Source organism: Balaenoptera acutorostrata, chromosome 3 (assembly GCF_949987535.1).
Source record: "Balaenoptera acutorostrata chromosome 3, mBalAcu1.1, whole genome shotgun sequence".
Classification (NCBI taxonomy): domain Eukaryota; kingdom Metazoa; phylum Chordata; class Mammalia; order Artiodactyla; family Balaenopteridae; genus Balaenoptera; species Balaenoptera acutorostrata.
The window spans coordinates 180434862-180462495 of record NC_080066.1 but is presented as its reverse complement, the minus strand read 5'-3'; the positions used below and the strand labels follow the sequence as shown (position 1 = coordinate 180462495).

The 27634-nt window shown below is 55.3% G+C and overlaps 1 protein-coding gene across 1 annotated transcript in view; it reads right to left on the bottom strand.

The window, feature by feature from the left end:
* Positions 1–1662: 1662 nt before the first annotated feature.
* DYNC1H1 (dynein cytoplasmic 1 heavy chain 1) overlaps positions 1663–27634 on the bottom strand; it is a 67535-nt gene continuing 41563 nt past the window's right edge. The window contains exons 38-78 of the mRNA XM_057543698.1: positions 27329–27562; positions 27036–27242; positions 26825–26946; positions 26192–26357; positions 24925–25088; positions 22372–22501; positions 20811–20944; positions 20247–20361; positions 19990–20151; positions 19695–19909; positions 19406–19610; positions 17905–18078; positions 17702–17821; positions 17329–17449; positions 15936–16131; positions 15340–15457; positions 15042–15257; positions 14092–14304; positions 13833–13960; positions 11559–11712; positions 10771–10917; positions 10525–10675; positions 10118–10371; positions 9907–10041; positions 9664–9758; positions 8961–9135; positions 8700–8775; positions 7842–8002; positions 7601–7712; positions 7438–7498; positions 7219–7342; positions 6978–7091; positions 6357–6527; positions 6026–6243; positions 5834–5937; positions 4111–4322; positions 3527–3680; positions 2841–2983; positions 2526–2694; positions 2190–2317; positions 1663–2021 (exon numbers count right to left, since the gene is read on the bottom strand). Of these exons, the coding sequence (XP_057399681.1) occupies positions 1893–2021; positions 2190–2317; positions 2526–2694; positions 2841–2983; positions 3527–3680; positions 4111–4322; positions 5834–5937; positions 6026–6243; positions 6357–6527; positions 6978–7091; positions 7219–7342; positions 7438–7498; positions 7601–7712; positions 7842–8002; positions 8700–8775; positions 8961–9135; positions 9664–9758; positions 9907–10041; positions 10118–10371; positions 10525–10675; positions 10771–10917; positions 11559–11712; positions 13833–13960; positions 14092–14304; positions 15042–15257; positions 15340–15457; positions 15936–16131; positions 17329–17449; positions 17702–17821; positions 17905–18078; positions 19406–19610; positions 19695–19909; positions 19990–20151; positions 20247–20361; positions 20811–20944; positions 22372–22501; positions 24925–25088; positions 26192–26357; positions 26825–26946; positions 27036–27242; positions 27329–27562 (6327 nt within the window). The 3' untranslated portion in view covers positions 1663–1892. The remainder of the gene's footprint in view (positions 2022–2189; positions 2318–2525; positions 2695–2840; positions 2984–3526; positions 3681–4110; positions 4323–5833; positions 5938–6025; positions 6244–6356; positions 6528–6977; positions 7092–7218; positions 7343–7437; positions 7499–7600; positions 7713–7841; positions 8003–8699; positions 8776–8960; positions 9136–9663; positions 9759–9906; positions 10042–10117; positions 10372–10524; positions 10676–10770; positions 10918–11558; positions 11713–13832; positions 13961–14091; positions 14305–15041; positions 15258–15339; positions 15458–15935; positions 16132–17328; positions 17450–17701; positions 17822–17904; positions 18079–19405; positions 19611–19694; positions 19910–19989; positions 20152–20246; positions 20362–20810; positions 20945–22371; positions 22502–24924; positions 25089–26191; positions 26358–26824; positions 26947–27035; positions 27243–27328; positions 27563–27634) is intronic.

Genomic DNA, 27634 nt, shown 5'->3' with positions numbered 1-27634 from the left:
AGAGCTCGTCACACGCAGCCGTCCCCGGGGGGCTCGGGCTTTCGGGATTGAGAGTTTCATCAAGATAGTGAAAACAGATGGGCCGCTGCCCCTGGCCTGAGAAGACTCCCTCTGCCCTGTCCCGTCCTTTCTCTGTCCCGTCTCCTCTCCTGAGCAGGGTGTCCTGATGGGGTAACATCTGAAAGAACGGGTGGCGGAGGCTCTTTCCCTTTTCTGTCTCACTGAGCCTTTTTTTTTTTGGTTTGTTTGTTTTTATTATTATTTTGGCTGCATCGGGTCTTCGTTGCAGTGCGCGGGCTTTCTCTAGTTGCGGCGAGTGGGGGCTACTCTTCGTTGCGGTGCGTGGGTTTCTCATTGCAGTGGCTTCTCTTGTTGCAGAGCATGGGCTCTAGGTGCGTGGGCTTCAGTAGTTGTGGCTTGTGGGCTCAGTAGTTGTGGCTCGTAGGCTCAGTAGCTGTGGCTCGCGGGCTCTAGAGCACAGGCTCAGTAGTTGTGGCGCACGGGCTTAGTTGCTCTGCAGCATGTGGGATCTTCCCAGACCAGGGATGGACCCCGTGTCCCCTGCGTTGGCAGGCGGATTCTTAACCACTGCGCCACCAGGGAAGCCCCTGGTCCCCCTTTCTGCTGGCTCTGCCCACTGTCTAGCCTGAACCCCCGATGGCAGGTGAGGGGTGGTCTGATGTGGGGTCCCTCCTCGGGCCCCACGGACAGAACTTCCGCGGTGGTGAGGCTGGGGGGCAGGAAGTAGGGGCCCCGGGGAACCCCGATGGGGAGCCTCAGTCCTGGGCCTGCAGTGCCCGGCCCCCAACCCCCGGACACACGGGGACGAGGGTCTGGCAGTTGGAGGGGCTCCTGCTCCTGCCCTGCCCTGCGTTCCCTGCCTGCCAGGACTTCAGGGTTTCTAGGATGGCATTCCTTCCCCTGTGCACTGGAATCCCTGCCCCGCACCACCCAGCACCTGTGCTCGAGACCCTTCCCCGTAAATGGGGTGGGGGGTGCGTGGAAGGGTCAGGCGGGGCCAGGCACCCACGGTGGGCCTCCTGGGGCTCTCCCGGGCATTAGCGGCGCTCGGGCGAGAGCCTGCGGCACCGTTAAATACTCCCAGTGACTGAAGCAAAGCTAAAAAGCCTCATTTACTGGTTCAGAGAAAAACATGACATGTAAAATGGGCCCCAATCTGCAGTCCGATATTGCTCTGGACTCCCTCAGGCCACCCAGGGACCCCAGAGGGCCCGTCCGGAGCCGGGTGGGAGGCGGCTCCGGCTCTGAGGCTCCAGGCCGCCCCGCGGAGGCCGCTGGGGCTGGGAGGGTGTGGGCAGGGCCGGGGTGTCCAGTCGGGCCGAGCTTGGCTCACAGGCAGCCCGCGGCAGGACGGCCGGGGTCACGGCAGGGCCTGCGCCGGCGACCCAGCGCCCCAGGAGCTCTCGCGAGGCCCTCGCCCGTCCCTTCCAGCCGCCACCCCAGGGTCGTGGGAACGAAGGCGCCAGGGAGGAGGCGGGACGAGGGCGTCCACCTGGGCCACGGGGTCCCGGTGATGGGACACGGCGCCAGCCCCACGCCCCAGGAGCGCCCGCGCTCTCCTAGGAACGGGGCTGCCTCTGTGTTGTGAAGGGTCCAGGGTGTCCACAGGAGCCGGAGCTGAGACAAGAGGCCGGAGCCGGCTCATGCTTAGTGTTTTATTTCATAAAACAAGCCACGCTTTGGCCCTCAAAACCACGTCCCTGTGTCCCTCCCGTTTCCACCTCCCAGCCGTCTGGCTTCTTTTGGCTTCTTCCAGCCTCACACCAACAACTTTCCTTTGACAAGTCCGTACCTTGCACACATCCTAATAATGAACAAATGTTAAATATTAATTTTACTGTTACAGAAAGGGGCGCTAGAAAAGGCGAGTCTCACTCGGTGCAGAGAACGGCGACGCCGCGCTCGTAGAAGCTGCGCGGGTCCTCCTTGGTCGCGATCTCGAAGTCCACGGTGAAGATGAGGTCTGCTCGGGTGAAGTTCAGGTAGACGGGAAGGGTCACCTGCGAGGAAAGGGGGCTCTGGGTCAGGGGCTCCACGCGAGAGGGAAGGGACGGTTCCTCCTGCGAGGCAGGGACTCGCGGCCGGAAGAGGGCTGGGACGTCGCCCTGGCGCCCGGTGGGCGTCCTCAGAGTCTCCCCGACCACAGAGGACGGGAAGGAGCCACTCACCACGTTAGCCTTTTTCTCTGCGTTTGTCTGCTTGAGCCAGCGCAGCTGCGTCAGGGGGAGGACGGTGGAGATGGCGTTGGAGAGCGAGAGCTTGTTGTTGCTGCACATGGCCCCCTGGAGCTTCAACCCTGGGGTGGGAGGGGTGGGTGGTCAGGACCCCCCGAGGGGAGCACGAGCTGCGCGGCCACGGGCCTGGGCTCTAACTTAACACGTTCGGGTGCGAACCACCAGCGGGCGGCCCGCGAGGGGGCGATGGCCGAGCGGCAGGCCTGGGGACGGGGGAGGGGAACCTGAGCGAGAAGAGAAGCCCGGCCGGCCGGAGCGGCCCCCACTCACCCGTGACCCCAAAGCTGCAGGCGTCCAGCGTGGTGCTCTGCGAGGTGGTGACGTTCACCTCCAGGCAGAGCTCCTCCAGGGACCAGCTGTTGGCCTGGGCCACGTACTGCCTGGTGGCAGTGATGTACGCCTCGGGCACAAACAGGCCGCCCAGGCACACGTGGATGTTCTGTGGGAAGAAGCAGCCCCAGCTGAGAGCCGGCCCCGCTGGGCCCCTGAGTGCCAGCACCCAGGCCAGCTCCCGACCCTCCCCGGGGACCCTCCCTGGGACCCTCCCCAGGGACCCTCCCCCGGCTCCTCAGGAGCGGCCGCCACCTTTAGCTCCTTGGCGCCACCAGAGGCCGCCGCCAGCGAGATGCCCTGCAGCTGTTTGATCCTCTCACTGAAGTCGGAGACCCACTGGATGACGCTCATGCCGGCGGGCACCGTGTAGTGGGACCAGCTCCGGGGCAGAATTCCTGCAAGTGAGGGGCCCCGGCCTGGCGTCAGCGCCGACAGTTCCCGTGGCGCGGGTGGGCGCACAGCTGAGCGCTGGCAGGTCTGCCCCTGCGTGCAGGCTCTGCTGCTTCCGCTCCCTGGGGCACCTCACGCCCTGCACGGGCCACCGTCCCCGCCGCGCCTGCCCCGCGCCCAGTCCGGGTGACCCACGGGACGCGTCTGGAGGAGCTCAACCACCCCGAGGAACCACAGCTGCAAACCCTGCCGCGGGCGGCTCATTGGTACTGCCAGTCGAGGCTCTCGGGGCCCATGGAAACCCTGGGGGGGTCCCTGTGCCTTTGGACCCCAGCACCCTGCCCTGCTTTCCCCCTGTCCTAGTCCTCCCTAAAGACTGCAGAAGTGAGTAAAGATTTTGTTCAGTGTTCAGTGAACCAGCATAAAAGGAAAACAAATTCTCGGGCGTTTCCAAGTCTGCTCCCAGGTGCGGGCATTGAACTGCCCTGAGGGAAGTCTGGGTGAGGCCCGGCTGGGAGCACCTGCACCCAGCGGCACCGCAGGCGCACCTTTCACCAGCTCGTTGATGAGTGTGCGCAGGTAGTTGGTCTGCTTCTTCTTGCCCTCGCACACCTGCACGACGTCAGCAAGATCCTGGCGGACGTCCTGGAGTAGCTTAGCGCCCATCTTCACCTCTCTCTCAAAGAATCTGAACAGAGGATCCTAAGGGTGTTGGAAAAGAAGGCCAGAGTGAAGGAGGGGAGGGAGTTTGGGAAGAGGTCTTTTCTCCAGCAGAAAACAGAACCAGAAGTAACTCAGCCTCAGGGAGCCCCGGTTTCATAGCCCTCCCTGTGTTATTCACAGCGTCACCCCAGCTCGACCCTGCACTAGACCTCGCGTGAAGCTGTGGGCCTGCCTGACGGATGGCAGCTCTGGACAATCCCGTGAAGAAGGAGAATGGCTGCCGCCGCTTCCTCGGGAGCCATTTACCTCCTCGCGGAAGACGGACCACCGTCACCCTAGGGTGCTCCCTCCGGCCCGGCCAAGGCGCGCGTGCGCTCCGAGGCAACACTGAGCTCGGCCCGACCCGCCCGACCCCGCTTGCTAGGACCACCCCAAGCCCAGGGACGCGGCGGGGGCAACGCCCGGCCACCTTGATGTTCTCCACCGTGCGCTTGAGGTGGCTCAGCGTCTGGGGGATGAGGTGCAGCCAGTTGGACGCAGTGGTGTGCAGCGTCCGCATCCAGGCGGGGCGCCCGTCAGACGTGGCGTCCGGCCTCGTCTTCTTCTCCGTCTCCGCGTAGGCCAGGTCGTCCTCGTCCTCCAGCATCTGCATCTTCAGCATTTTGCTGATCATGTCCACGCCTGGGCCGCGGGGAGAGGGTGCACAGCAGGAGAGCAAAGGGAAAGGGACTTCAAGGCAAAGGCCGCACACTGCGTTTGTTTACACAGGTCTAACTGTGCGCCCTGCAAGGTACCACGCGGGCACCTGTCCTCAAGCGCGGAGGACGGCCTGGCCAGAAAGGTAAGGCGGCAACGACAGAAGAAACAGCACCAGCAGGTCAAGTCCCGACCGCTGGGGCTGCTCCAGCGGCCGAGTGCGAACACCAGAGGCCTCTCCCAGGCTCGCGCATCCGCCGTCGTCGGCGTGGGCTCGGGGGCGCGCCGGCGCCAGGCGGGGAGGCCACGTGGGCTGCTGACGCGCGACCACTTCCGGCTGGGACTGCGCTGAGCCATGTGGCGGCCTCCCGCGGGCTCTGGACTCCGCCTCTGCCTCTGCCTGCGGGTCCCTGACCCCAGTGGGGCGCTCCAGGTCCAGTTCCTGGGCAGCACTATCACCTGCAGGCTGGGCTGGAGGACAGGGCTCAGCTTCCCCAGGCCAGGCCCCTGTGGCTCACACCTCACGGCCTCCACGTGGGCCACACCACCTGGGGCACCGTCAGCTCTAGCGTGACACGGGGCTCAGATAACAGTCACTACAGTGTTGAGGGGGACCCAGCGCCGGTCCCAGCAGGCAGCACCGGTGTTAACCCGCTAAGTGATCTCAGTACGTGCTGCCGTACGAGACAAGGTCCAGCCCCCCCCCCCACCCCCGAGACCTGCCCAGCACCCAGGCCTCAAGCCCTCCTCTGCTTCCCTGCTGGCCAGCCCGGCCCCCCTCTTGGTCACCTGTGGGGCCTGCCACCCCCCGCCTCCCCCAGCGAGAGGCACACGTTCGGGGTTGTCATCAGTCAGAAAGCAGGCCCCATGGCTAGGGGTTCTCATTACAGAGCTGAATCGTGGGCCTGAGGTGAACTGTTGGGGTCTGTCCTATCGACCAGGGTGTGAGTTTGGGCAAATCATCCGTCTTCTGGGCCTGTTTCCCATAAAGAGAAGCCTGGCTCAGATGAGCAGTTCTCAAACCTGAGTGTCTCAGCGACCGGGGGGCTTATCAAAACAGACGCCGCGCCCCAGCAAGCCCAGTTCTGATTCCCCGGCGTGGGGCCCGAGGACCTGCATGTCTAAGTTTGCAGGGGAGGCTGAAGTTGTTGGTCTGGGGACCACACTTTGAGAACCACTGGGTTAGATGATTTCTTGAATAGTCTTTAAGTTCTAAAAAAGTGTATTCTAAAAAGAGACTAAAAGATTTAAAATGTCACTTAATGCCAAGAGTTTAAAAAAACTGAACAGGAGAAAAAATGAAATTACTTCTGAATCTAAGACAAAAACCTAAAAGCAATTTCCCGACTCCATGTACGCAGCTATCGAGCCTTTTCCCCGGAACGGAGCCCGTACTGCAGGAAAGACACCGGCGGGAGCAGATGATTTTTCCCTGCCTCCCCGGGAGTGGAGGAAGGGAGGCGTGGTCTGGGGGAGGAGGAGAGCTGGGTACCCACCCTGGGTGGTGAGGAGGACCTTCTCAGCGTTGTTGGGCAGGCCCAGCCAGGAGGGGGTCTGGGTGTCGGGGAGCAGCTCCACCCACTGCACGAACTCCTCTCGCCTGGAAAAGCAGCGCGCCGTTAGCACCGTTACACGCGGGGCGGACACGCCCTGTGCCTCCCCTGTGGGTCCCAGGGGCGGGCGCCCACCTGATGCCGTCTGGCATCTGGATGTCTTTGTGCCCGTCGACCTTGCAGGCCAGCTTAAATTCACTGTCAAAGCTCCTGGTGGTGAACAGACGCTCCAGGAAAGTGTTGAGCAGCCGCTGGTCGAATTCGTTGTCCACCCGCCCACCGTAGATGGACTGCGCCATCAGGGTCTTGAGCGCCGACCAGGGGATCTTGTCTGGAGAGATGTTCTGCCTTCCCTGGGGGGGCGGGAGGGGCTGGTCACAGCGGTGGAGGCTCCTCCTCCCTCACACTCACGGCAGGCAGCCGCCTGTACACGAGTCCCCCCTCTCACGGCACAGCCCACGCTTGCCTTGGCCGTGTCGTCCAGCCACGTGTCCACCGTGTCGCAGGCTGACCGCAGGTCAGACTCCCCGAATTCATACTTCTTCGACCACCCCAGGGGTGCGTATCGTAAGCGTTCTTGGATGATGGCGTGGAACCAGGCCAGCAGGAAGTACAAGCGAGCACGCTCGTTGGGAGACTAGGCGGGGAAGTTAGCAAGGAGAGCATCACCAGAACGCAGCCCCCTCTCTATCTAAGAAAATAGTGCCGATCCTGTCAGAATCAAAGTCTTAAAAAGAGCTTTCCACGTACTAACGTTGGAACCACTGTGATCTTAGTAATTAACACGAATATTGTTGTTAGAAGAAAACTACGCCAATTTTTCTATTAATAAAGATGTACTCCCAACTATGCTGTTAAGATAAGCTATTTAGCCAACAGAAAATTACATAGGAGAGAACAAGTTTCTAAATATGGTAGAAAAGGTGGATTAAGGCACAAAAGGAAACAGCACTTAAGAAACACAGAAGCGACGCACCACTCCTGCCACAGTGCTCTCCTGCCCGCGAGCCGAGCCCCGGTCTCCCTCGGTGCCCGGACGTCTGCGCGGCCGCTACACCCCAGCTCGCGTCCGAGCCCCCGCGCTCACCTTGCATATCCGAGACACGGGGATGCTGCTGAATGTCCTCAGCATGTTGGCCTTCACGCCCGGGGGCGGCTCGAACACGAAGATGCGGCCCGCTCGGAGCAGGTTCACGGGCACCTGCGCAAGACACGGCACCCGTGACCGCGGCTTCCACGTGCGTTTCAGCTCACACACACGTGCACACGGACACAGAGGTGCCAAACCAGCACCTCGCACACCGCCTCGCACCCTCCGTGCCGCCCACCTTGGGGTTGATCTCCATGGTGAGGAAGAGCCTGAAGCAGGCGTGCGGCTGCAGCGAGTGCAGCTTCTTCTCCAGCTGCATCAGCCAGCCCGGGGCCAGGTGCACGTTCTTCAGCATCACCCACCTGCAGGGCAGGGAGAAGGCCGCAGCCACACCTCACCTTTCCGGCCTGAATTCTTGGGCACTCGGGCCTTGTAAAGCAAAACCAAACAAGCCTACCTGCCCGACTTCACGGCTGTATTTATCGCCTTATCTGCTTGGTTAAAGCCTTCTGCCGAGCCTGGTACCAGAAAGCTTAGTGTCAGCACGCGGACTTGGACTTCAACGCCCACCCACCTTGAAGTCTGGGGTGCCCCCCGTGGAACTGACCAAGCACCCTTACCAATGGCAATGGACGTGATCTGTGTGTTCTGCTCAGCTGCGAGGTCTTCCACGTGCCCGCTGGCATCATAACCGGGCACAGAGCACATTAGGACAGGGGTGTTTGGCTTTACCTGCAGATCAGGAAGTCGGAATTGGTTGAGAGAGCATCCCACCCGACAGCGCACCTGTCGAGGGAGGAGAGCCCTGTGGAGGGGCTCGTGAAAACGGGCCGGTTCAGAGTCCGCGGGGCCAGAGCGCACCTCCGTGTCCACGATGTGGGTCAGGTCGAGCGGCTGTTCCATGACGGACATGAAGGAATCCCCGAGGTTCGTGGAGACAAACACGTGAGCCATGGCCAGTAGGCGGTCGGGGCGGAAGGCCTGAATCAAGAGCAGCCGGTGGATGGCTTGCCCGATGGGAGCTGAAACGAGGCCGTGAGAAGGGCTGGGGGCTGGTGGCAGCACAGATTGGCGATGTTCTCCCGCCTGGATGCTCCTGCCCCCAGCTCTCGCTCTGCAAACCCTCAGCGTCCGAGACTCAGCTCAGGCACCCCAGACGCCACGACGCCCGCTCTGTCCTCCCTGCCTGAGAACTGCCACCACCGCCACGCTGTCACCGAGCCCTCTGGGAAAAGCCGTGACAGGACCTGCGCCTGGGTCTGTGGGTGATGAACGGTTACTGATTCTAAATGCCTACATTGCACCCATCTGTGGAGAACCCTGAAGATTCTCAGGAACGTCTAAGATCACAGACACCCCCCAGCCCACGACTGAGCTGCAGCCGCGCTGGACACCACCCTTTTCTTCCTCCCCATCATGGGGCCTGTCTGGTCCAGAGCCTCGCATAACATGCTCGAAACCAGCCGCTTTCCCCCCGATGCTGGGCAAGGACCTTCTGATCTATTTCTTTTTTGGTCTTTAAGCATGAGTTGCAACAGGAATTGGGAGTTTTTTGCTTTCTTACGCCTCAGCCGTCTCCTAAGTTTTAACACTGAAATACTTATCTCAGGAATCAATGGCTTTTTATCTTTGGGGAGCGTCCCTGCATTCGAGCAGCAAAGCCCAGTCTCACACTCCGGTCCGCAATGAAAACGACGGGGGAGGCCTCGGGGGGCTTACTTGCGGGGCTCTCCTCGCTCCAGAGGTAAGGCACCGTCTGCTCTGGGGAGCTGCTGTCCAGCCAGATGCCAAATTGCTGTGGGGACAACAGTGGAAGTGTCGCCATGGAGCAGAGCCCACCTCTGGGCAGAGAGGTTGGGACCAACGTGTCAGATGTTTGATGTGAGTAAACACCACACAACGTTCTGGGTTTTACACGACACGCGCGACTCCCTGGGAGTAAGGCCAGCTTCCCCCTGGGAACGTTCACAAGACACTTACCTCGTCTGCCTGAACCTTCGCAATCAGATCCTTAAACGCGGGCAGGCAGCTCAGCCTCACCACCGCCTCGGCCTGCTCCACTGTCAGACCCTGGATCTTGGGCGTCAAGCCAGCGTTCAGGACGATCTCCTTCCCCCTCAGGAAGTGCTGGAATTCGGCATCGTAGGTGGGCTCCCTGGGAAGGGGGCAACAGTCAGCTGGGGTCTCTCAGATTCACTTCTACTGTCACTAAAAGAGCAATAATGGGGCTTCCCTGGTGGCGCAGTGGTTGAGAATCTGCCTGCTAATGCAGGGGACACGGGTTCGAGCCCTGGTCTGGGAGGATCCCACATGCCGCGGAGCGGCTGGGCCCGTGAGCCACAATTGCTGAGCCTGCGCGTCTGGAGCCTGTGCCCCGCGACGGGAGGGGCCGCGATAGAGAAAGGCCCGCGCACCGCGATGAAGAGCGGTCCCCGCACCGCGATGAAGAGTGGCCCCCGCTTGCCGCAACTGGAGAAAGCCCTCGCACGAACCGAGGACCCAGCACAACCAAAAATAAATAAATAAATAAATAAATAAATAAGAAAATCCTTTAAAAAAAAAGAAAAGAGCAATAATGGCTTAAAGAAGAAAAAAAAAACTCATCCCATCAGAAAATGCTAGTAGGCAGGCTGCAAAATGACGACGTTCTCTGGTGGAAAGTGAGGCGGGGCAGCCGACTTACCCGATGGTGCCCTTCAGTTTGATTCTCGCCAGCAGCATGGCAAAGGTGATGTGGTCCTGGTGCAGCATGCCTCGAGCTACCCGGTTAAACGCCACCTGGAACCGAATGCAGGAAGCACTGCCGATCCTGGAGAACTACTCCCGAGCCCCCCACTACACACACGCATGCACACGCACGCACGCGCATGCACACGCACGCACGCACACGCACACGCACCCCGGGACCGCCAGGCGCGCGCCGTACCTGGAAGAGGTCCTTGGTGATGATGGAGAGGCGCTGCGTGTGGTCGGTGACGCCCTTCAGGTTCGGGTTCTCGTACAGGACGTTGTGGTAGATGTCCAGGAAGAACTGCAGGGAGTACTGGTACAGGAAGTGTATCTGGAAGTGGCGGAGGTGGCTGTTAGCGCCTGTGCACGCGGGGCGGGAGCCCCCGGCCGGGCGCGGCGCCGCTCACCTGCTTCAGCGACTCCATGGTGAAGTAGATGCTGCTGCAGGCGGTGGACAGCGGCAGGTACTGCTGGGACACGGTCTCCACCTCCTGCATCACAATGTCTGTCTCCTCGACTTTCCTCGTCACCTCGGCGGCCTCTTTCTTGAGGTTCTCCAGGGTCGTTATGATCGTGTCGTCATCCAAAATGCGCCCTTTCACCTCATTCAGAGCTTGTAGCAGAGACTTTTCTAGTTGACGTAAGCGCAGCTGAAATTCCCCTTAAATGATGAGAACATCCAGAGTTCACTACAGGACTTACGTTCTTTCCGAGGAGCGCTCTGCGATGTGTCCGACACAACCCTGGCGCGCCCTCGTCCTGTGAAAGTTCAGGCCCCCGACCTGCACCGAGAACTATGGATCCAGAAACATACCTTGGAGTTTAAGAAGATCGGAACGTTTCTCATCCACGTCAGGTCTTTCTGCCTTGAGAACTTCATTGAGACACTGGCTCTGCAAACTGCTACGGGTGACGGTGAAGTTGACGAAAGTAACCCGGGAACAGAGATCAGGTGGGAACTCGACCTGCCAAAAGGGGCGACAGAGCAGGCAGCTGTGCTACACATCCGTGGCCTCGCCTAAGGCCGCCCCGTCTGCACAGAGGAGGGCCCGCCCCTTACCGTGGGGTCGCGGGTAGACAGGAAGATGACGAAGGACGGCGACAGGTCTATGTCCTGGTCGCCGAGGGTGATCAGCACTCTGCCCCCGGTTCGCCGGACTTCACGGTTCAAAACTGGATTCAGGACTGGGTCGTAGCTCTCCACGTCCTACGTGTGTGTATGTGAGGTGTTATGGACACGGAGAGTTTTACAGTGTTTATTTTCACCCATATAACTGACTTCCTACTCCAGATAAATACATCTCCCCAGAAGCCACCCATCTATTTAGACCCGCGCTGCCCAATACACAGCCACTAGGCACGTGTGGCTACTTAAAAGTTCAGTTCCTCGTCACGCTGGCCCGTGAAGCGCTCAACAGTGGGGCCGCCATGCAGTTCAGCACAGGCTGAAGAACGTTTCCGTCACTGTCCCAGTGGATGTTGACGATCTAGACCAACTAGAATTTTAAGTGCAAACACTGCTTCTGCTGGATTTTTTATAGATCTATCTCAGAGCTTTAGCCTTGCTTCTTTTTTTTTTTTTTTTGGCTACACTGCTCGGCTTGTGAGATCTTAGTTCCCTGACCAGATGTTGAACCCGGACCCTCGGCAGTGAAAGTGCCGAGTCCTAACCACTGGACCATCGGGTAATCCCCTAACCTTGCTTTCATATCAAATGACGTCTTGCAAAGTTCAAAAAGTAGCACGTATTATGTGATTCACATCAACTGCATTTGCAAAAACCTAAATGCAGCCCTAAGGGCCTTCCCTCTGGGAAGCCGGGTCTGCAGAGCTGAGATGCACACGAACCTGGACCAGAAGGGGGTTGCCGAACCTCAGCGCGCTCTCCAGGTTCTTCCTGAAGGCGTCGTCCAGGAAGCTGGTCCGTGTGATCTTCCGGTCCTTATACTCATTCATGATGAACTCTGTGGCCTGTCCTGAGGGGTCGATGATCAGCGGATACCTGAGGATGGGCCCCAGAGAAGTAGGTTAGGGGTCCAGAGGAAGCACGAGGACGTGGTAGGCAGAGCTTGACAAGATGGTGGGGAGGCTGTCCCACACTCAGCTGTGGGTTCCAGGGTTATCAGCAGAGACCGACGTGACCTAAGGCTTAATACTAAAATCATTGTTTTGAAGAACTTCTATGATGGAGAGGTAACTAAACCACAGACTCTGCTAAGAAGGGCTGTAGTTAAAGCTTCTTTTCTTTCTGGGACAGATGTTTCTCTAAGAAGTCCGAGCACACTGCACTAGGATGACTGTTTTCTGTAGAATTCACTGCTGCCCCTCTCAGGGCCAGCTCCTGGAGGGCAGGGATCAACACCACTGCTGCTGCAGCCCCACGAGCTGACGGCTATGAAGAGTTCACGCTGCCCAGGACCCTCTTCACTCAATGCTCACGATAACCCTACAAGGTAGGTGTTATCCTCACATCCATTTCACAAAGGAGGAAAAAGGGGCACAGAGAGGCGAACATCATTTGTCCAGGGTCACGCAGCCGCTTAACAAAAAAATTTTAAAAACATAATACACACACGTGATTGTACAAAATTCAGAAGCTACGAAAGGGCAAGTGGTGAGAACCACCCCTCCCCCCTCCTCCCTGGTCACTGGTTTCTGGTCCATGTACACAAAGGAGGTTTACGTGTTTACAGACACACGTGTGTCCCTGGGGGAGCACACCACCCCACACTTGTCGTCTGCCGGAAGCACCCTCACACGCCGGCTCTGGACGAAGGGCCGGATCTGCAAGGTCCCCTGGCCTCCCAACGGGGGGGACGCACGGTGACCTGTTCACTGGCCCCAACGAGGGGCGTCAGAGGCATTTCCGGGCCTCTGGTAGGACACACTCTGTCCTGTGAATGTTCTGAGATGCGTCATTCTTCACGAGTGCCGGGCTTTGGGACACCCGGAAGCATGCATTTCCATGTAAGACAAATGCAGCCCCCGCACAGACCCTTCATAGACGCCACAACGGATGGACATTCCCGCCAGCGCCCCCTGGCGAGACCCCGCGCCACTTGTGAGACCTGAGGGTTGGTTCCTCTTTGTGTCCTGGGGACAGTGGCGTACAGCAAGGGCTCAAAGGTTCCAAGATGTGCAGATACGGTTAAACAGGACTCTGGGAATCAGTTTTTTGAAAGAGAAAGAAAACCCAGGGTGGCTGGGTTTGGGAGCTGCCACAGAGGAGGGTCAGTCCTTGAACTGCACTGTTAGCCCCCTCGGCTGCAGGCCCGTTCCTCCTCCTCCTCTGGCCCCCTCCTTAAACCAAAATCAGGGAGCAGCTTCCCTTAACTCTCTCTCTAGCTAAACACTTCCAATTCTTGTAATATTTTAAGAGACAGTCTGTTTTTTGTTTTTGTTTTTTGGCCGCACTGCATGGCTTGGGGGATCTTAGTTCCCCAACCAGGGATCGAACCCACACCCCTGGCAGTGAAAGCACCAAGTCCCAGCCACTGGACCGCCGGGGAATTCCCGAGAGGGTCTGTTTTGATTTTCGCCCAATACACAGCCATGCCCATTAATTTCAAAAGGTTACATGAAGCTTCCCTAGTGGTTAAGAATCCGCCTGCCAATGCAGGGGAGACACGGGTTCGAGCCCTGGTCCGGGAAGATCCCACATGCCGCGGAGCAACTAAGCCCGTGCGCCACAACTACTGAGCCTGCGCTCTAGAGCCCGCGAGCCACAACTACTGAGGCCCGTATGCCTAGAGCCTGTGCTCCGCAACAAGAGAAGCCACCTCAATGAGAAGCCCTCACGCCACAACAAAGAGTAGCCCCCGCTCACCACAACTAGAGAAAGCCCGCGGGCAGCAACGAACGCCCCCATGCAGCCAAAAATAAATAAATAATTAATTAATTAAAAAAAAAAAAGGTTACACGAGAACCACTCATTGTAGGACAGTTTGGACAGTCACAACATAAGAAAAAGGGAACCGTGCACAGCCCACCATCAGAGGTGAGCATGCGGACCCTCCCAATGTCCTATTCACCTCTCCTAAAGGTGTTTTGAAAAGAAATGAGAAGGGGAGCACTGCACACGAAGACTTGTCACCCGCGCCCTCGCTGCGCACAAGCACGCACCTATTGAAGCGCTTCAGCATGATGGCGTTCTCCGTGCACAGGTCGTCTGCAGGTAGGGAGCTGGCCTGCCAGCGGAGACGCTCGTCAGCGTTGGACAGATACTCCGTCCTCGCGATATCTGTGCGGAACTGAGAGGGACAGCAGTTACGGACCCTCTTCTTCCGGACGCAGACAGGCGCGGCTTCCCAGTGGAGATGGTGACAGCTTACCGACCCTCATTTTGGCTCCCACCTCTTTGAAACTCCCTGCGGACGGTTACCTGGATGTTGGCTTGCTGTAAGTGATGGGACCAGGTGGTAAACAAGTTCTGACGCATCTGCTGGTCAAAGTAACCTGCGTAAGCAATAAACGCAGCCGACAGGAGACAGTCCCCGGCGATGGTGGACATCTGGTTCTTGAAAGTCTCACTTGTTTTTTCCCATCGTTCCCGTTCAGCTGACAAGCTCTTGAGAAGAGCGGTGCTCCGGTTCACCTAAAAAGAAAACCACACAGGCTTCATGCTGAAAAGTGCAACTCTGTTCCTGCCCACTGTGGGCAGGGTCTGGGAGGGCAGGAGAGACAAGCACACTCATGGTTCAGATCCCGAAGGAGGTTGGGACCCAGATCACCCACAGCTGAGGACGACACAAGCCTCAGAATCTGAGGGCATACGATGAGTGTAGAGAATTAAGTGTCAGCCTTGAGCCGTGTGTGTGAGCAGATATGCGGGCAGGAAGCAGGTGGAAGGAACCTCCAGGGGAGGGTTGACCTGGAGGGAAGAGGCGCCAGAGGCAGGAGGCTAAAGTGCCTATTTTGAGGACCCAGGAGGAGTGTGGGCAAGAGCGATGGGGACCACAGCAGAAGGGACAAGCAGAGGGACGGGAGACCCTGACAAGGAGGCCCTCGGTGATGCCACTTATGAAGCCCAAGGCGGGAGAACAAACGGGTTCGGAGCTGGCCGCGGGGGAGAGGGATCCCCCGGCTTCAGACTGCCCGGCTGGCATCCACCTAACGCCACTCAGTAAACGCACAGGAAACAGTCACCAGGACCCCCGTGGACGTGAAAGAGCCAATTCCCCGGGATGACCACGGTACGTGCAGCCTGTGTTGTCGTCTGTTACTCTCAGCACTTCCCCCGGCGAGGCCGGCGAGCACAGCACGGTGAAGGACACCGAACGGCAGCGTTTCAGGGGGGCGGCAGAAAGCACGCGCTCGTGACGACCACCTTACCTTGGCTTCGACGGCAGCCAGGTCGGCTTTGATGGCCTGGGCCTCAGAGATGAGGACGGCGTACTCCTCCTTGTAGCGGGCGATGCTGGCCTCCAGGTCGCGGATCATCTGCTCCACCTCGTTGGCTTTCTGCTGGTTGTCCTTGGCGTCGTCCTCCAGCTTCTGCAGCTCGTTGCGCAGCGGCTCCACTCGCTTTAACATGTCGGCGTAGTTCAGCTGCGGAGGGCAGATCGATTGTCTTTAAAAGGGACCGGACACAAGGCCCCCTCACACAGGGGTTCCCAGCCAGGCTGATTACCTGTGCGATGGCCCACTTAACCATAGGCCCGCAGGCCAGGGAGGCCCGATTGACGATTTCGTAATTGTAACTAGGATTGGACATGTAGTTCTTCTTCATCTTCTCCCTTATGGCATCACTGCAAAAGAGGAATTGTATTCCTAAGCACGTGCAGGGCAAAAAGTAAAGAAGAGTTTTTAGGAAATCGAAATGTAAAGACTAGAGCCAGCTCCCATCTGTCGCTCGTGACCACGGAGGAGGAGCCAGCCCAACCCTAGTTCTCAGGTGACGAGGACACTGCTGCCGAGAAGGACTCTCACCTTCCCGCCGCTTGCCTGTTCCCCGACAGGAGACAGGCTCAGGGCCAGCTCCGCGCTCATGGCCACTCGTGGGGATGGAACAGTATTCGGCTCACAGAGCTGAAGGGGTCAGGGAACTACTGTCAGGAACGGGGGGAGGAAATCTGACTGGTCTGAGTGGACATGGCCTGGAAGGGTGTTTGTGCAACTGAGGAGCTGACATTACCTTCTGTGTGCGCTAAGCCAGGACACGAGGCCACAAGCAAACACGAGAACCTCACGCCACCAGAACGGTCTCCCCCAGCGGGCGCCACCCACCTGATCTCCTCGGCGGAGAAGTTCACGATGGTGGGGATGAAGTTCTCCCTCATGATGATGGAGCGAATCTGCTTCCAGTCCGTCGTGCTCTCCCCCAGCAACAGGCAGATGGACTCGAGCGCCAGCTTCACGGCGGCAGGGGGGTTGGCCATGGACCGCACCTCCACCAGGTGCTGCTTCTTTATGGACTTCACGGCTGGGCGTGGCGGGAGCACAAGAGGGTGGGGTGGAAAGGACGTGGTGAGGAGGGGACCAGAGCACAGCCAGACACTTTGACTCTCACCAGGAAAGGGACAAGTGCGCAGAAGATCCAAGTGAATGTGGGATGTTCTGTCCTAAAACCCTCTGGAATAGCTGAAGTGGCCAATATAATGACAGAGATCTTACTGTACTAAGCCTAAATCGCAACATTCTGTAAAAAGGACAGCATCTTTAAAAATGTCTCACAAATCCTCATTAATTCCTTTACCTCTATAAAGATTTAAGTATTAAAAAAAAAAGCAAAATGGTTCATTTATTTTACACCAATTGAACAAAGACCTTTTCAGTCTGCCACAATTCAGAAGTTGTCTTCACCGGCTGGGGTGAAGATGTGGAATTAACAGTTCTAAAAAAAATGACCAACGCTTTCCATAAATTGAAATGCACATTTTCCTAACCTGAACTTTCATTAAAGCACTTTTTAAAAGTAATTCTTCAGCAGGTGAGAGCTAAATTAAATTCTCATCTAAGTACAACTCTCAATGAAAATCTATGGTGCATTTTAATTTCTCTTGTGGTGTAATGTGAAAACTACAAGCAACTGGGTTATTTGAAGTAAGTTAAAGGCTGATGGGCAGGAAGGGGCCCAGGGTTAAGGCCACGCCTAGGTACCCGCCTAGGTACCGGGCAGACTGCAGACTAAGACAGGACGCCGGGTCACTGCGCTCCTCCTGCAGCGTTTCCCAGGTACATGGGGTGGAAAAGGAAGGACGGGGACTGCTACCAATAATTAAGTTAGTCATCGCTGGCCACGACCAGGACGCTCTAATAATTATACATAAGATAGCAACACTGCCTACTTTACGCTATTTCTGGATGAAATTCAAGCCAGAGATTTACAAATAGCATATTTATGAAATTATCACCAGATTTTAAAAAATGTACTGACAAAAAGCTTATTTTGTCAATTTTCTCTTATGAAAAGGGTTTCCCTATGGTGAAAGCAGACTAGCTTTACGGAAACTCTGCTTTAAGAGATGAAGACAGTCTTAAGTATTTAGAAAAGGCTTCAGAGACTCATCAATGACGCTTTTGGAAACGTACATTGCCGGGACCTCTGGGGGAAGGCCACGCTGCCCCCTAACCTGTCCACCCTTCCCAGAGAGCCAGCCCTCTGACAGGGTGCACACACCATTCTGGGCCTCGATGACGGCCGGCTCCACCTTGTCGAGGTCTTCCTTGACGCTCATCTGCTTGTCTGCGATCACCTCCTGCTGCTTATGCAGCTGTTCCTGAATTTCCTGGCTCATGACCTGGAGAGGAAGGACGGCTCAGCTCCGGGGTTAGCACTGGTTCATCTGCTGAGTCCTAAAACGGCACTCCTCATGCCGCCCGGGACAGACAGACAGGCAGACAGACACAGACACACACACACACCCTGCCCCCACCACAGACCCGTTCAACCCTAAAACCCGTCTCAGACTAAACTCCCTACTCCCTCATGAGTGAGAGACGGAGAACGCCTGGCCCACATAGGCCACGGTTCCCAAAACACAAAGAAGCACCTTTTTCTTCTCAGCCTCTTGCTGGTCCTTCACCATCTTTTTCAGCTTGTCGTTGGCCGCTGCATTCTTCACCTCCAGCTCTTGGCTCTTTATCCTGAGGTCCCGACGCAGCTCTTCTACCTGAGGAACAAAAACCACATCAGGGAATTAAGAGGCCCTCCCTTAGCCCAGCCCCAGAAAATGCCGCTCAGGCCGTGAGGTACCTGGTCGACCGTCTCTTTGATTTTCCTGAGCCCGACGTTCAGGTGCATCTGCTGCTCCTCCAGCTCACTCCGCTTCTCGTGGAACAGGTCGGCGTAGTGGTTGATGAAGTCTAGGTAGTGGCGAGGCGTGATGGCCATGGTTCTGCCTCCTCGCTTCGCTAGCCGAGCATTAGCCTTTTGGAAAAAAGTCAAATCTCTTCGGTCTCCGGGACGTTCGTCCTCTGCGATTTAACCTCAGAGAATAACTGTTGTGCTGGTGCGGCACGACGGCACGGCCCCAGCCCCGGGAGTCCCATCACTCAAGATGGAGTCTAGCTCAGGCTCCCACGGGACTGCAAGGCGCCCTCACACCTCTGAGCTCCTCCGACCTCTAGGGCTAGGGCAGGGCCAGCAGGACACCCACAAGCTCAGAGCGGTCTTCACAGAGCCTTCCAGAGGGGAGCAGACTGGACTTGTCTAACAAAAAGAGTCTAAAGGAGGGGCAGCAAACCACAGCCAGCAGGTCAAACCCTGCAGCGCAGCCTCTGCACGCGGAGTGTCAGCCCCACGGCCACGCTCGCTCGTGGCAACGCTGCTCTCGCGCCACAGCGGCAGAGCTGGGCAGCCGTGCAGGGGCCCAGCTGGCATCTGGCCCTTTGCAGAGACAGTGCGTGACCCCTGCTCTGGGGGAAGAACACAGGTCTGGCCAGAGAGGCAGCGAGAGAAGCAAATGGAATCAGTGTGGGCAGGGAAAGGGCCAGACGGCTCCGGAACACACGGCTGGGCGACAGGCGGGGTGAGACGTCATTGACAGAGGTAGGAAAACAGGTAAGAAACAGGCATCTCTTTTGTGGGTGATGGTGTCAAACTGATATTTGCAGTGTCAAATCCAAAGCACCTGGGGGTCTACTTTTATATCAGTTTAGCTTTACGTTAGTATGGCAGTTAGTTTTGTTTTTCTCATGATCTCAAAACTGAACCCACACTCAGCCATAAAAAGAAATGAAACTGAGTTATTTGTAGTGAGGTGGATGGACCTAGAGTCTGTCATACAGAGTGAGGTAAGTCAGAAAGAGAAAAAAAAATACCGTATCCTAACACATATATATGGAATCTAAAAAAAAATGGTTCTGATGAACCTAGGGGCAGGACAGGAATAAAGACGCAGACGTAGAAAATGGACTTGAGGACACGGGGAGAGGGAGGGAGAAGGGTAAGCTGGGACGAAGTGAGAGAGTGGCATGGACATATATACACTAGCAAATGTAAAATAGATAGCTAGTGGGAAGCAGCCGCATAGCACAGCACAGGGAGATCAGCTCGGTGCTTTGTGACCACCTAGAGGGGTGGGATAGGGAGGGCGGGAGGGAGACGCAAGAGGGAGGGGATATGGGGATATACGTATATGTATAGCTGATTCACTTTGTTGTACAGCAGAAACTAACAACCATTGTAAAGCAATTATACTCCAATAAAGGTGTTAAAAAAACAAAAAACAAGCCCCCCAAAAAACTGAACCCACCTGGTGAAGAGTCTGATGAACGAACACACAGCTGTTTACGATGGCTTCCCGGTGTGACGGTGGCTGCGGCAGTTTGTCATACACGACTGGCATGTAATCAGGCACGATGTAATTCGGCTTCTCCAGGTCCATCTTACTCGTGAATTCTTTGCCGACCTGATACAGAGCTTCAGTGGACCAGTCCCCAAACCAGTTCAACACACACCTGAAAAAGATGCCCACATCTCGAAACAGCTCCTGAGAGCAGGGCCTGCCCCTCGGAAAGCAGAGCCAAGTGGGCTCGGCGTACCTGTTGAACAGGGCCGGGGAGGTGGCCGCGCGGTCCTTGAGGCCCTCTGAGGACGGGTTCATGGTGAAGACGACGTGGAGGTTGCGGATGACCTGGCTGGTGAACCACTTGTAGAGCTCCTCGTGCGAGTCCAGCATCAGGCCCTCCTTCTGGGCCCCCTCCTTACACTGGGTCATCAGGGTGGCGTACTCATCTCCTTCGAAGAGGCCGGGAACCTAGGAAGTAAACGGCACCGTGGCTGGCCGGTCCTCGGAACCCGGCGCCAGGTAACACGCTGCGGCGTGTCACCGATTACCTCTCCGTTGGCCAGCAGGGTGTTCATCCGCTCCAGGAATCCAGAATCTAACACGTTGGATTCGTCCATTATAAAAGCTATCTTTTCGTTTTTACAGCCAGAACGTCTCAACACCGTGCGGAGATCTTCATCGAAGTCCTCCCCCGTGTACTTCCTGTGGACCTACAGAAGCGGGGCAGGTCAGCTCCGCTCTTGCTCAAGGAGCTGCGTGCATGCGCAGGGTGTGCTGTGGGCCGAGAGGCTGTGGCCAGACCCACCTTAATCTGGTACACGCTCAAACCGTTCATCCAGGCCACGAAACGGGACAGAGTGGTCTTGCCCGCTCCGCTGACCCCGATCAGAAGCAGGTGGCCTTGAGGCTGGCGGAATATTCTGAAACATTACCAGACAGAAGACAGAGTTAGGCTTTTATGCTCCACTCCCCTTCTGACACTCAAGTCCTAAACCTTCTCAGGATTAGTCTACAACATTTGGAACGCGTTTTAACTTGAATTTGTACACTAAACATTTGTACAGCAATTGTTATTTGCCAGGTCCAGTGAGGTGGCAAAGGTCAAAGAGACATGGCGCTGCCCCCGGACACCCTGATGACTCGAGGGAGACAGGCCGATGCTAGCAGGAGGGTGAAGGGCTGTAGTCGCAGCCGGTGGGAAGCTCGGCTCAGCAGAGCTGGACTAAGAAGCGGAAGTCGCTTGGCAGAGGAAGGCAGGGGCGTGGGAGGCCCGTCAAGAGGACAGCACGAGGCCTGGCCTGACCCCCGCCCCCCATCAAATCGAGAGCAGCTCGGGTGAGTGGTGAGGCTGCAGCAACAAAAAGCCCACCGGTCAATCCTCAGCACGTGGTCCAACACCTCATTAAATAGGACCAGAGGAACATCGAGCTCTTCTTCGTAGAAGACTTTCAGCCTGGCTTTGACATAATCTCTTAACTCTTCTTGGTCTACTGGGATGTAATCCTGTAGGAAAAAAGGTAAGATCCAATTACGAAGAAGAAATCATTTTAGTTCTTACAGCAAAGTGGATTATATTTCCATATACTAAGAAACTGTCAAAAAATGAGACGAAAGCAGGTATTTATAACATAGGAACAAAAATATAAGTAAACTAGGATGAGATTAAAGACACGGAAAATCTTTACAGAGAAAATTGAACTTCAGTGAAAGACATCACAGAACATCTAAATAAATGAAGAGATACACCATGATCATGGAGAGAAAAACACACAACTAAAAAGGTCAGTTCCACCCAAATCACACACAAATTCAATGTAATCCCAGTTAAAATCTCAGTGGTGGATGGTGGACGTTGTTTTGGTGCAACTTCACAAGCCAATTCTAAATCTCGTTTGGAAGGGGAAAAGCCCGAGAATGGCAGGATGACCCACCCCTTTAAGAACCAGGTGTTCTGGACAGGGACTGTCCTGTCAGGTGGGCTTGTAACTGTGGTCAGGACCACGTGGTTTCAGCACAGGAAGCAGCAAGTGGGCCAATGGACAGGACAGAGCTCTGTACCAGACTCTCGCGCACGGGGAAGCCCACGTGACAGTGTGACACTGCAGAGTCCCAGTGGACATGCAAAACGGAAAATGAACCCACAGCTCACCCCATACGCTAACTCAATTCAGATGGATTAAGGGTTTAAACGATATTCCATTACGAATGTTTGTTCTTCAAAAGACATTATAAAGAGAGTGAAAAGACAAGCCACTGGGAGAAGATGTTGCCCATAAGTGAAACAGGATTAGTAGCTAGAGTCTAGAAATAAATAGGAAATTCTAGAAACGCTGAGCAAACCTCTCTTGTTCTTGTTGCTTCTGTGCCTTTGCTTCTATCAGGCCCTGTGCCTGCCATGCCCTTGCTGACACTCAGATGAAGGCCTATGAACACTTGCCTAAGCCCCTGTGTCAGGGTCAGCTCTCCCAAGATGGGGCCATCCACCCTATGAGACTGAGCTCCTAAAGCAAGGCTGCCCTCATTCCTAAATCAGCATCGCCTACCGAAGGAAATGCACATCAAGACTGTCACTTCCTACGATGTCGGCTCTCCTTTTCAGAGAATACGGCAGCTCACAGCTATTCTGGAAATGTCACTCTGTTTAGCATCTTAGTATATACGAAACATCTTCACACAAGTTATCCCTAACTGCCCTGATTTCACTGAAGCCCCGTCTCCTGCTGGCTGGATCCACAGCTCTTGGAGCGGCCACGGTCCTGGGATTCTCTGCCCTAAATTATCAGCGGCTGCAAATACGTGGCCCATCATGCCTATAGCCGTAGCTTCCTTCATAGTGCGCTTCAAGGCAAAGACGTTTCTGATGAGAAGGTAATGCTAACTAGAAGGACAGGAGCAAAGAAAGTGTTCCTAATGTGATGTAGACGCGTTACCTTTGACAACCAGTTGCTGTACAGGATGGGCCGGCTCATTGCCTTCTCCTTGTCTATGTTGGGGAAATGCTTCAGAGCAACCAGATCAATATTTTCGTCGGTCCAACGCCTCTCCTCATCTTCTACAAGTCTGTCGGGAGAGAAGACAGAGGCCGTGGTGAGAAAACACTGGGTTTTGTGGGTGCTGTGGGCTCCTCCAAGGGCTGGCGTTAGTCTTCTACCAGAAATTTTCATTTTCTACAAATGGAAGAACCTAAGACTCTGAACTCGAGACGACTTAAGTAATCCGAAACCTAGATATTAAATATGAAAATCTTAAAAAAAAAACTCCTCTAAAAATGTTTAATTACATTGATTTACAAAATGAAAACTTCATTTTAGTTTCTAAGCTTGCTTAATATAAATGTTTTAAGTATTAAGGGGCATTATGGGAACAGAAATAGGGAACTACGAGGTGTACAGTTTTGGAATCACAAGGCTTACAGAGAAAACCACAGAGCAAGCAGGTGAGACTCTAACTGTCCCTATAGGTGTGGGAGGTACATTTTGAGCAGCTGAATACATGATAACTTAGGCTACCAGGTGAAGGTCCAATGAGCATGTCACGTACTTACTGTAGCCAACCAGAATTTAGAAGCACAACTGCTACTGCGAAATTTCAATCTAAACAAAATTATATCTCTGGTATGTTAAGAAATGTAAAAATGATACTGTAGCCCAATTATTTTTTTTTAATTAAAGAAGGGAGAATGAAGGTAGCTCACATAACACAAAAAGGACCGCCTTTTAAAGTGGTAGAGCCCCAATACGAGAGAAAAGCTGGGCTGCCAGGGCTCGTGTGCCCCGCTCTGCCTTGGTCAGCTCATCTCTCTCCCCGGCTCTCTGCAGGGCAGCTCTGTGGGAAATGAGAACTCCACGGAGGCTGGCGTGGAACTGAGTCATCTACAACGCAATATTCCAAGACTCCTCGAAAGCGTGGGTGAGAAAAGCTGCCTGAAGGCAAGAATAACTGGTCCAGACGTGTAACTGCCAAAGGCTTAAGTATTTCTTAGTCTGGAGGGAACCATCTGCCTTGGGTTCTGCCAGGGGAGTAACTATTAACCAACTCCTATGACTACCCACAGCTGAGGCCACGAGTGGTCAGAGGAGCTTGTCCTGCTGGGACCGTGTCCTCTACAGGTGGGCCACCTCGGGCAACCTCACACTTACTCCGGGACTGAGGGGACCTGCCCTGCCATCAAGTTCCTGCCCTCCTGCTCCTACTCTGCAGCCCCTCTTGCTCTGTTCCGAGTAACCTGTTCACGGGCAGAACATTTCCCCAAATAGTTTGCAGCAGGAAATCGTGGTGCTGCACTAAATAGTAAATCAGTTAAGATTTGTTGTTTGTTAGAAGTTTAGAGTTAAAGCAACACAAGTCTAATTTTTTCTCACTAATCAAAAATGAGCCAGAAAGGCTATGAAGGACTGCAGTGCTAAAATACATAAAATTAACAATATAAGAAAAATCAATAAAAATGACAGAGCAGGAACTACAAAGACTAAGAATTTACTATAAAACAAAGATTACACAGAACTATAAACAAAGAATACAAGAAAAAGATTCTGATTTAAAAAGGTCAATAGGGATGTCCCTGGTGGCACAGTGGTTAAGAATCCGCCTGCCAATGCAGGGGACACGGGTTTGAGCCCTGGTCCAGGAAGATCCCACGTGCCGCGGAGCAACTAAGCCCGTGTGCCACAACTGCTGAGCCCGCGCGCCTAGAGCCCGTGTGCCACAACTGCTGAGCCCTCGTGCCTAGAGCCCGTGCTCCGCAACAAGAGGCCACCACAGTGAGAAGCCCGCTCATCGCAACGAAGAGCAGCCCCCGCTCGCCCAGACTAGAGAAAGCCCGCGCGCAGCAACGAAGACCCAACGCAGCCAAAAATAAATGAAAAAAAAAAAAGGTCAATAATTTTTAAGATGCCTTGAGAGAGAAAACGACTCAACTTTTTACTGAGACTTACGACGGTTCAAACCACAAAACCTTCCACGATCCAAGCTGACCACTACAGCCATTAACAAGTCTCTCCCTTCAGTACTGGTCACTTAACTAGAAAATGTCAAAACTTGCAAGACTTGAAATAAGTGGCCTACAGGTAAAAAGAGAAAACTAAAGTCCCAGAGATACAGCTGCAAATCCTCTGATGAGAGCAAAGACTGAGGGTGAGGAAGGGGTGGTGGTTACGGAACTGCACCCCAGGCTGCTGTTAGAAGGCACTGAAATTCACCTGTGACCTCTGTGCCCTGACCTTGTGTGGGGCCCACCCAACAGTGAAAGAGGTGAGTTAAAGTGCCTTGCCCGAGGTTACACGGTAACCAGCAGGGCCGTCGGGGTCTCATACGTGGGGGCGGCCGTGATCAACTCCAGATGCAAGGCTGCCCTCGCCACCTCACTCCTGTTCCTCACCAGCTCAGCCTGCCTCAGGGCAGGCCAGCCTCATGCAGACCCTAACTCGGGGGGTCAGAAGGGTCAACGTAGGGGAGCATGGAGCTACCCGGAGCCTTGGCTTTACCTGTCCTGGAAGAGACGGAGGGCTTCATGTGCCCAAATCCGAATGAGGCCTTCCACCGGCAGAGTCTCCAGGGGTCTCAGTGCCTCGAAGATACCTCGCACCCACCGGGTCATTTCACGGGGTGAATAGATATAGTGGGGCTGTGTGTCCTGAGTGAATCTCTCCTGCAGGAATCGAAAAGATGCAAGTTACATGTAAATGTCCTAAGACATGAAAAGTAGTTAAAAAATCAAATGCAGTATAACATTTTTATATTAAGAATAAAGACTCTAGACCCTGGAATATTTGAGAATGAATTGGTAAATAATGTTGGGACTACCGTTCAGAACAAAGCAAGATCCAACTTGCTCACTTTAGGTTGCAATTAATTATATTTAAAGATTTATAGGTAAAAAAAAAATAAAACTACAAAAAAAATTCTTCTAAAAATACTTAAAAAAATGTAATTCCTAAGTTGAGGGAAAGCTTTTCTAAGCATTATTTCAAAAGCAGAAACAATTAAAGAAAAAAGTCTACGTTTAATAACATTTAAAATGCTGTAGGAAAAAACTGCAATCCTACAAAATTTAAAACATTTGTGATACGTGACAAGCAAACGCTCAGAAAGGGCTCTAAGTGAGACGGCTGTCTCAGTGGAAAGTCGGCAGTTCTCTCGCACGAGCCCTTGTCAGAGGCTAACAAAGAAACGCAAACCAAAACCGTGAGAGCCACTTGTGCTCATCCAGCGGGCAGAGATCTTTTTTTTTTTGGCACTGCCCCGCAGCATGTGGGATCTCAGCTCCCCAACCAGGGATCGAACCCGCACCCCCTGCATTGGAGGGGCGGAGTCTTAACCACCGGACTGCCAGGGGAAGTCCCAGTGGGCAAAGACCTTTTCAATAAATATGTTTTCAAGGCTGAAAGAGGCACTGTGGTGGAACTGTCACCGGTCCAGCCCCCCGACAGGTTTGGCCGTGTGCAGTCACCACCAGCGCTGCAGAAGAACAAGTACAGACAGGCACGCGTTGGCGCTGTTAAAACAGAAGCGCCCGCGTCCTTTCAGAGATGGCCCAGCGCGGCCTCGGTTTCATAAGGGGAATGAACACATGTGCACGTGCCAGACGAGGACGGCAAGAACAAGCTAGAGGATGTTCGCGGTTGCAGCACCGGCTGGAAGCACGATCTGTTGAGACCCTGGAGCAAGTCTCCCGGCTCAGCCAGAGCTCCAAGTGAAGCTCCGTCTCTCCACAGAGCCCTCTGGTCACGACGGGGCAAAGGCGCCGCGCACCTGGGACATGGTGTAGAATTCCACCATCGCCGCGGTGAGGGGCTCCGCGTATGTGCGCAGGGACGGGATGAGGCGCAGCATGGCCCGGTTGAAGGTGCCGTAGATCTGCGTCAGGGAGGCGGGTCCCGGGTAGTCCACATACACCACAGGCACGTGACGCAGGAACCTGCACAAAGACAGCCGGCTCAGCCTCGTATGGGGTGAGGAGAAGCGTGCCTGAGAGGGCTGCTTCCCTGTCCCAGGCCGACCGGGGGCTTCCTGACCCGCCCCCATGGCTTCACGCCACAGCTGACTGAGGTCCCACACAAACTACTCGGGCCTGGGTCTGACAAATAACTGTAGATGCAAAAAACCGGAAAAGAACCGAGCGAAGGCGGGAAAATGACTCAGGCTTATTTCAGCCTCATCCTGGCCCTACAGGCAGGTCTGGGGCAGCTCACTACTGCCCAGCAAGTCGTCGCTTTCATTTTGAGTGTGTTCCCAGCACAGTGACATAACCCCGGAGGAACCCCATGACGAGCAGTATTTTGTTACCTTTTCATAATTAAAACCACAGTTTCGTCATGCTACATTTAAAGCAAACCCGGAACTGGTGAGTGTGAGATCAGGGAAGTGTGCGGGGCTGTGTGCTACCTGTGCGAGAGGGGCTTTCTCCCAGGATCAGTGGGCGGGTTACAAGCCCCGACAAACTGGATCCTCTCCAGCTTCACCCAGGTTTGATCTGAGCTTCGGTAAAAGCCTCCGTGCTCCACCATCTGAGGGAAGGGGGGAGTGAGACACGTTAGGGGCAAATGTGAACACGACACGGTGTGGAGGAGAGGGCACCTCGTGGACATAAACACACCTGCCTGATGAAGGATATGACCCTCTGCGTCCCGTATTTATCCATGTCTGGCAGGTTGATTTCATCACAGAACAACACCAGCCACTTTCCAAGCTGAACAGGGGCCAGAACGACCCCGTTAGGTGTGCGTCTGTACTCGCAGTAGTGGTCAAAAGTCTTCAGCAGGAGCTCTGGAGTAGTAGCACTGGAGAAGTTAAGACCCACGACCTGGAGAAGGGGAGAAACGAGTGAGGTGCTGGAAGGCCGACCCCGTGCTTGAGCCCCGGGCCCGCTGCCCACTCCAGCCTCTTTACCTCCATGTCGGGCAGGGCCCGGAGGGCGCTGAAGAGCGTCATGGTCTTGCCAGACCCAGGAGGGCCGCACAAGACCAGCGGCTTGTGCTCGGCCAGCCAGGTGTACAAGAGGGCCTCGTGGCGGACGGTGTCCAGCGTTGGCACGACGACGTCAGGGGCGGCCACCTTGTGCGTCTCCACTTCAATCTGAGGCACCTTGGCCTGCCACGGCGACCATTCTCCGCTGATGGACACCTGCACACACGGGCGGGCGCTGGTCACCCCGGGACCCCTGTACCTGCTCACCTACAAGACTTGCTCACTTGC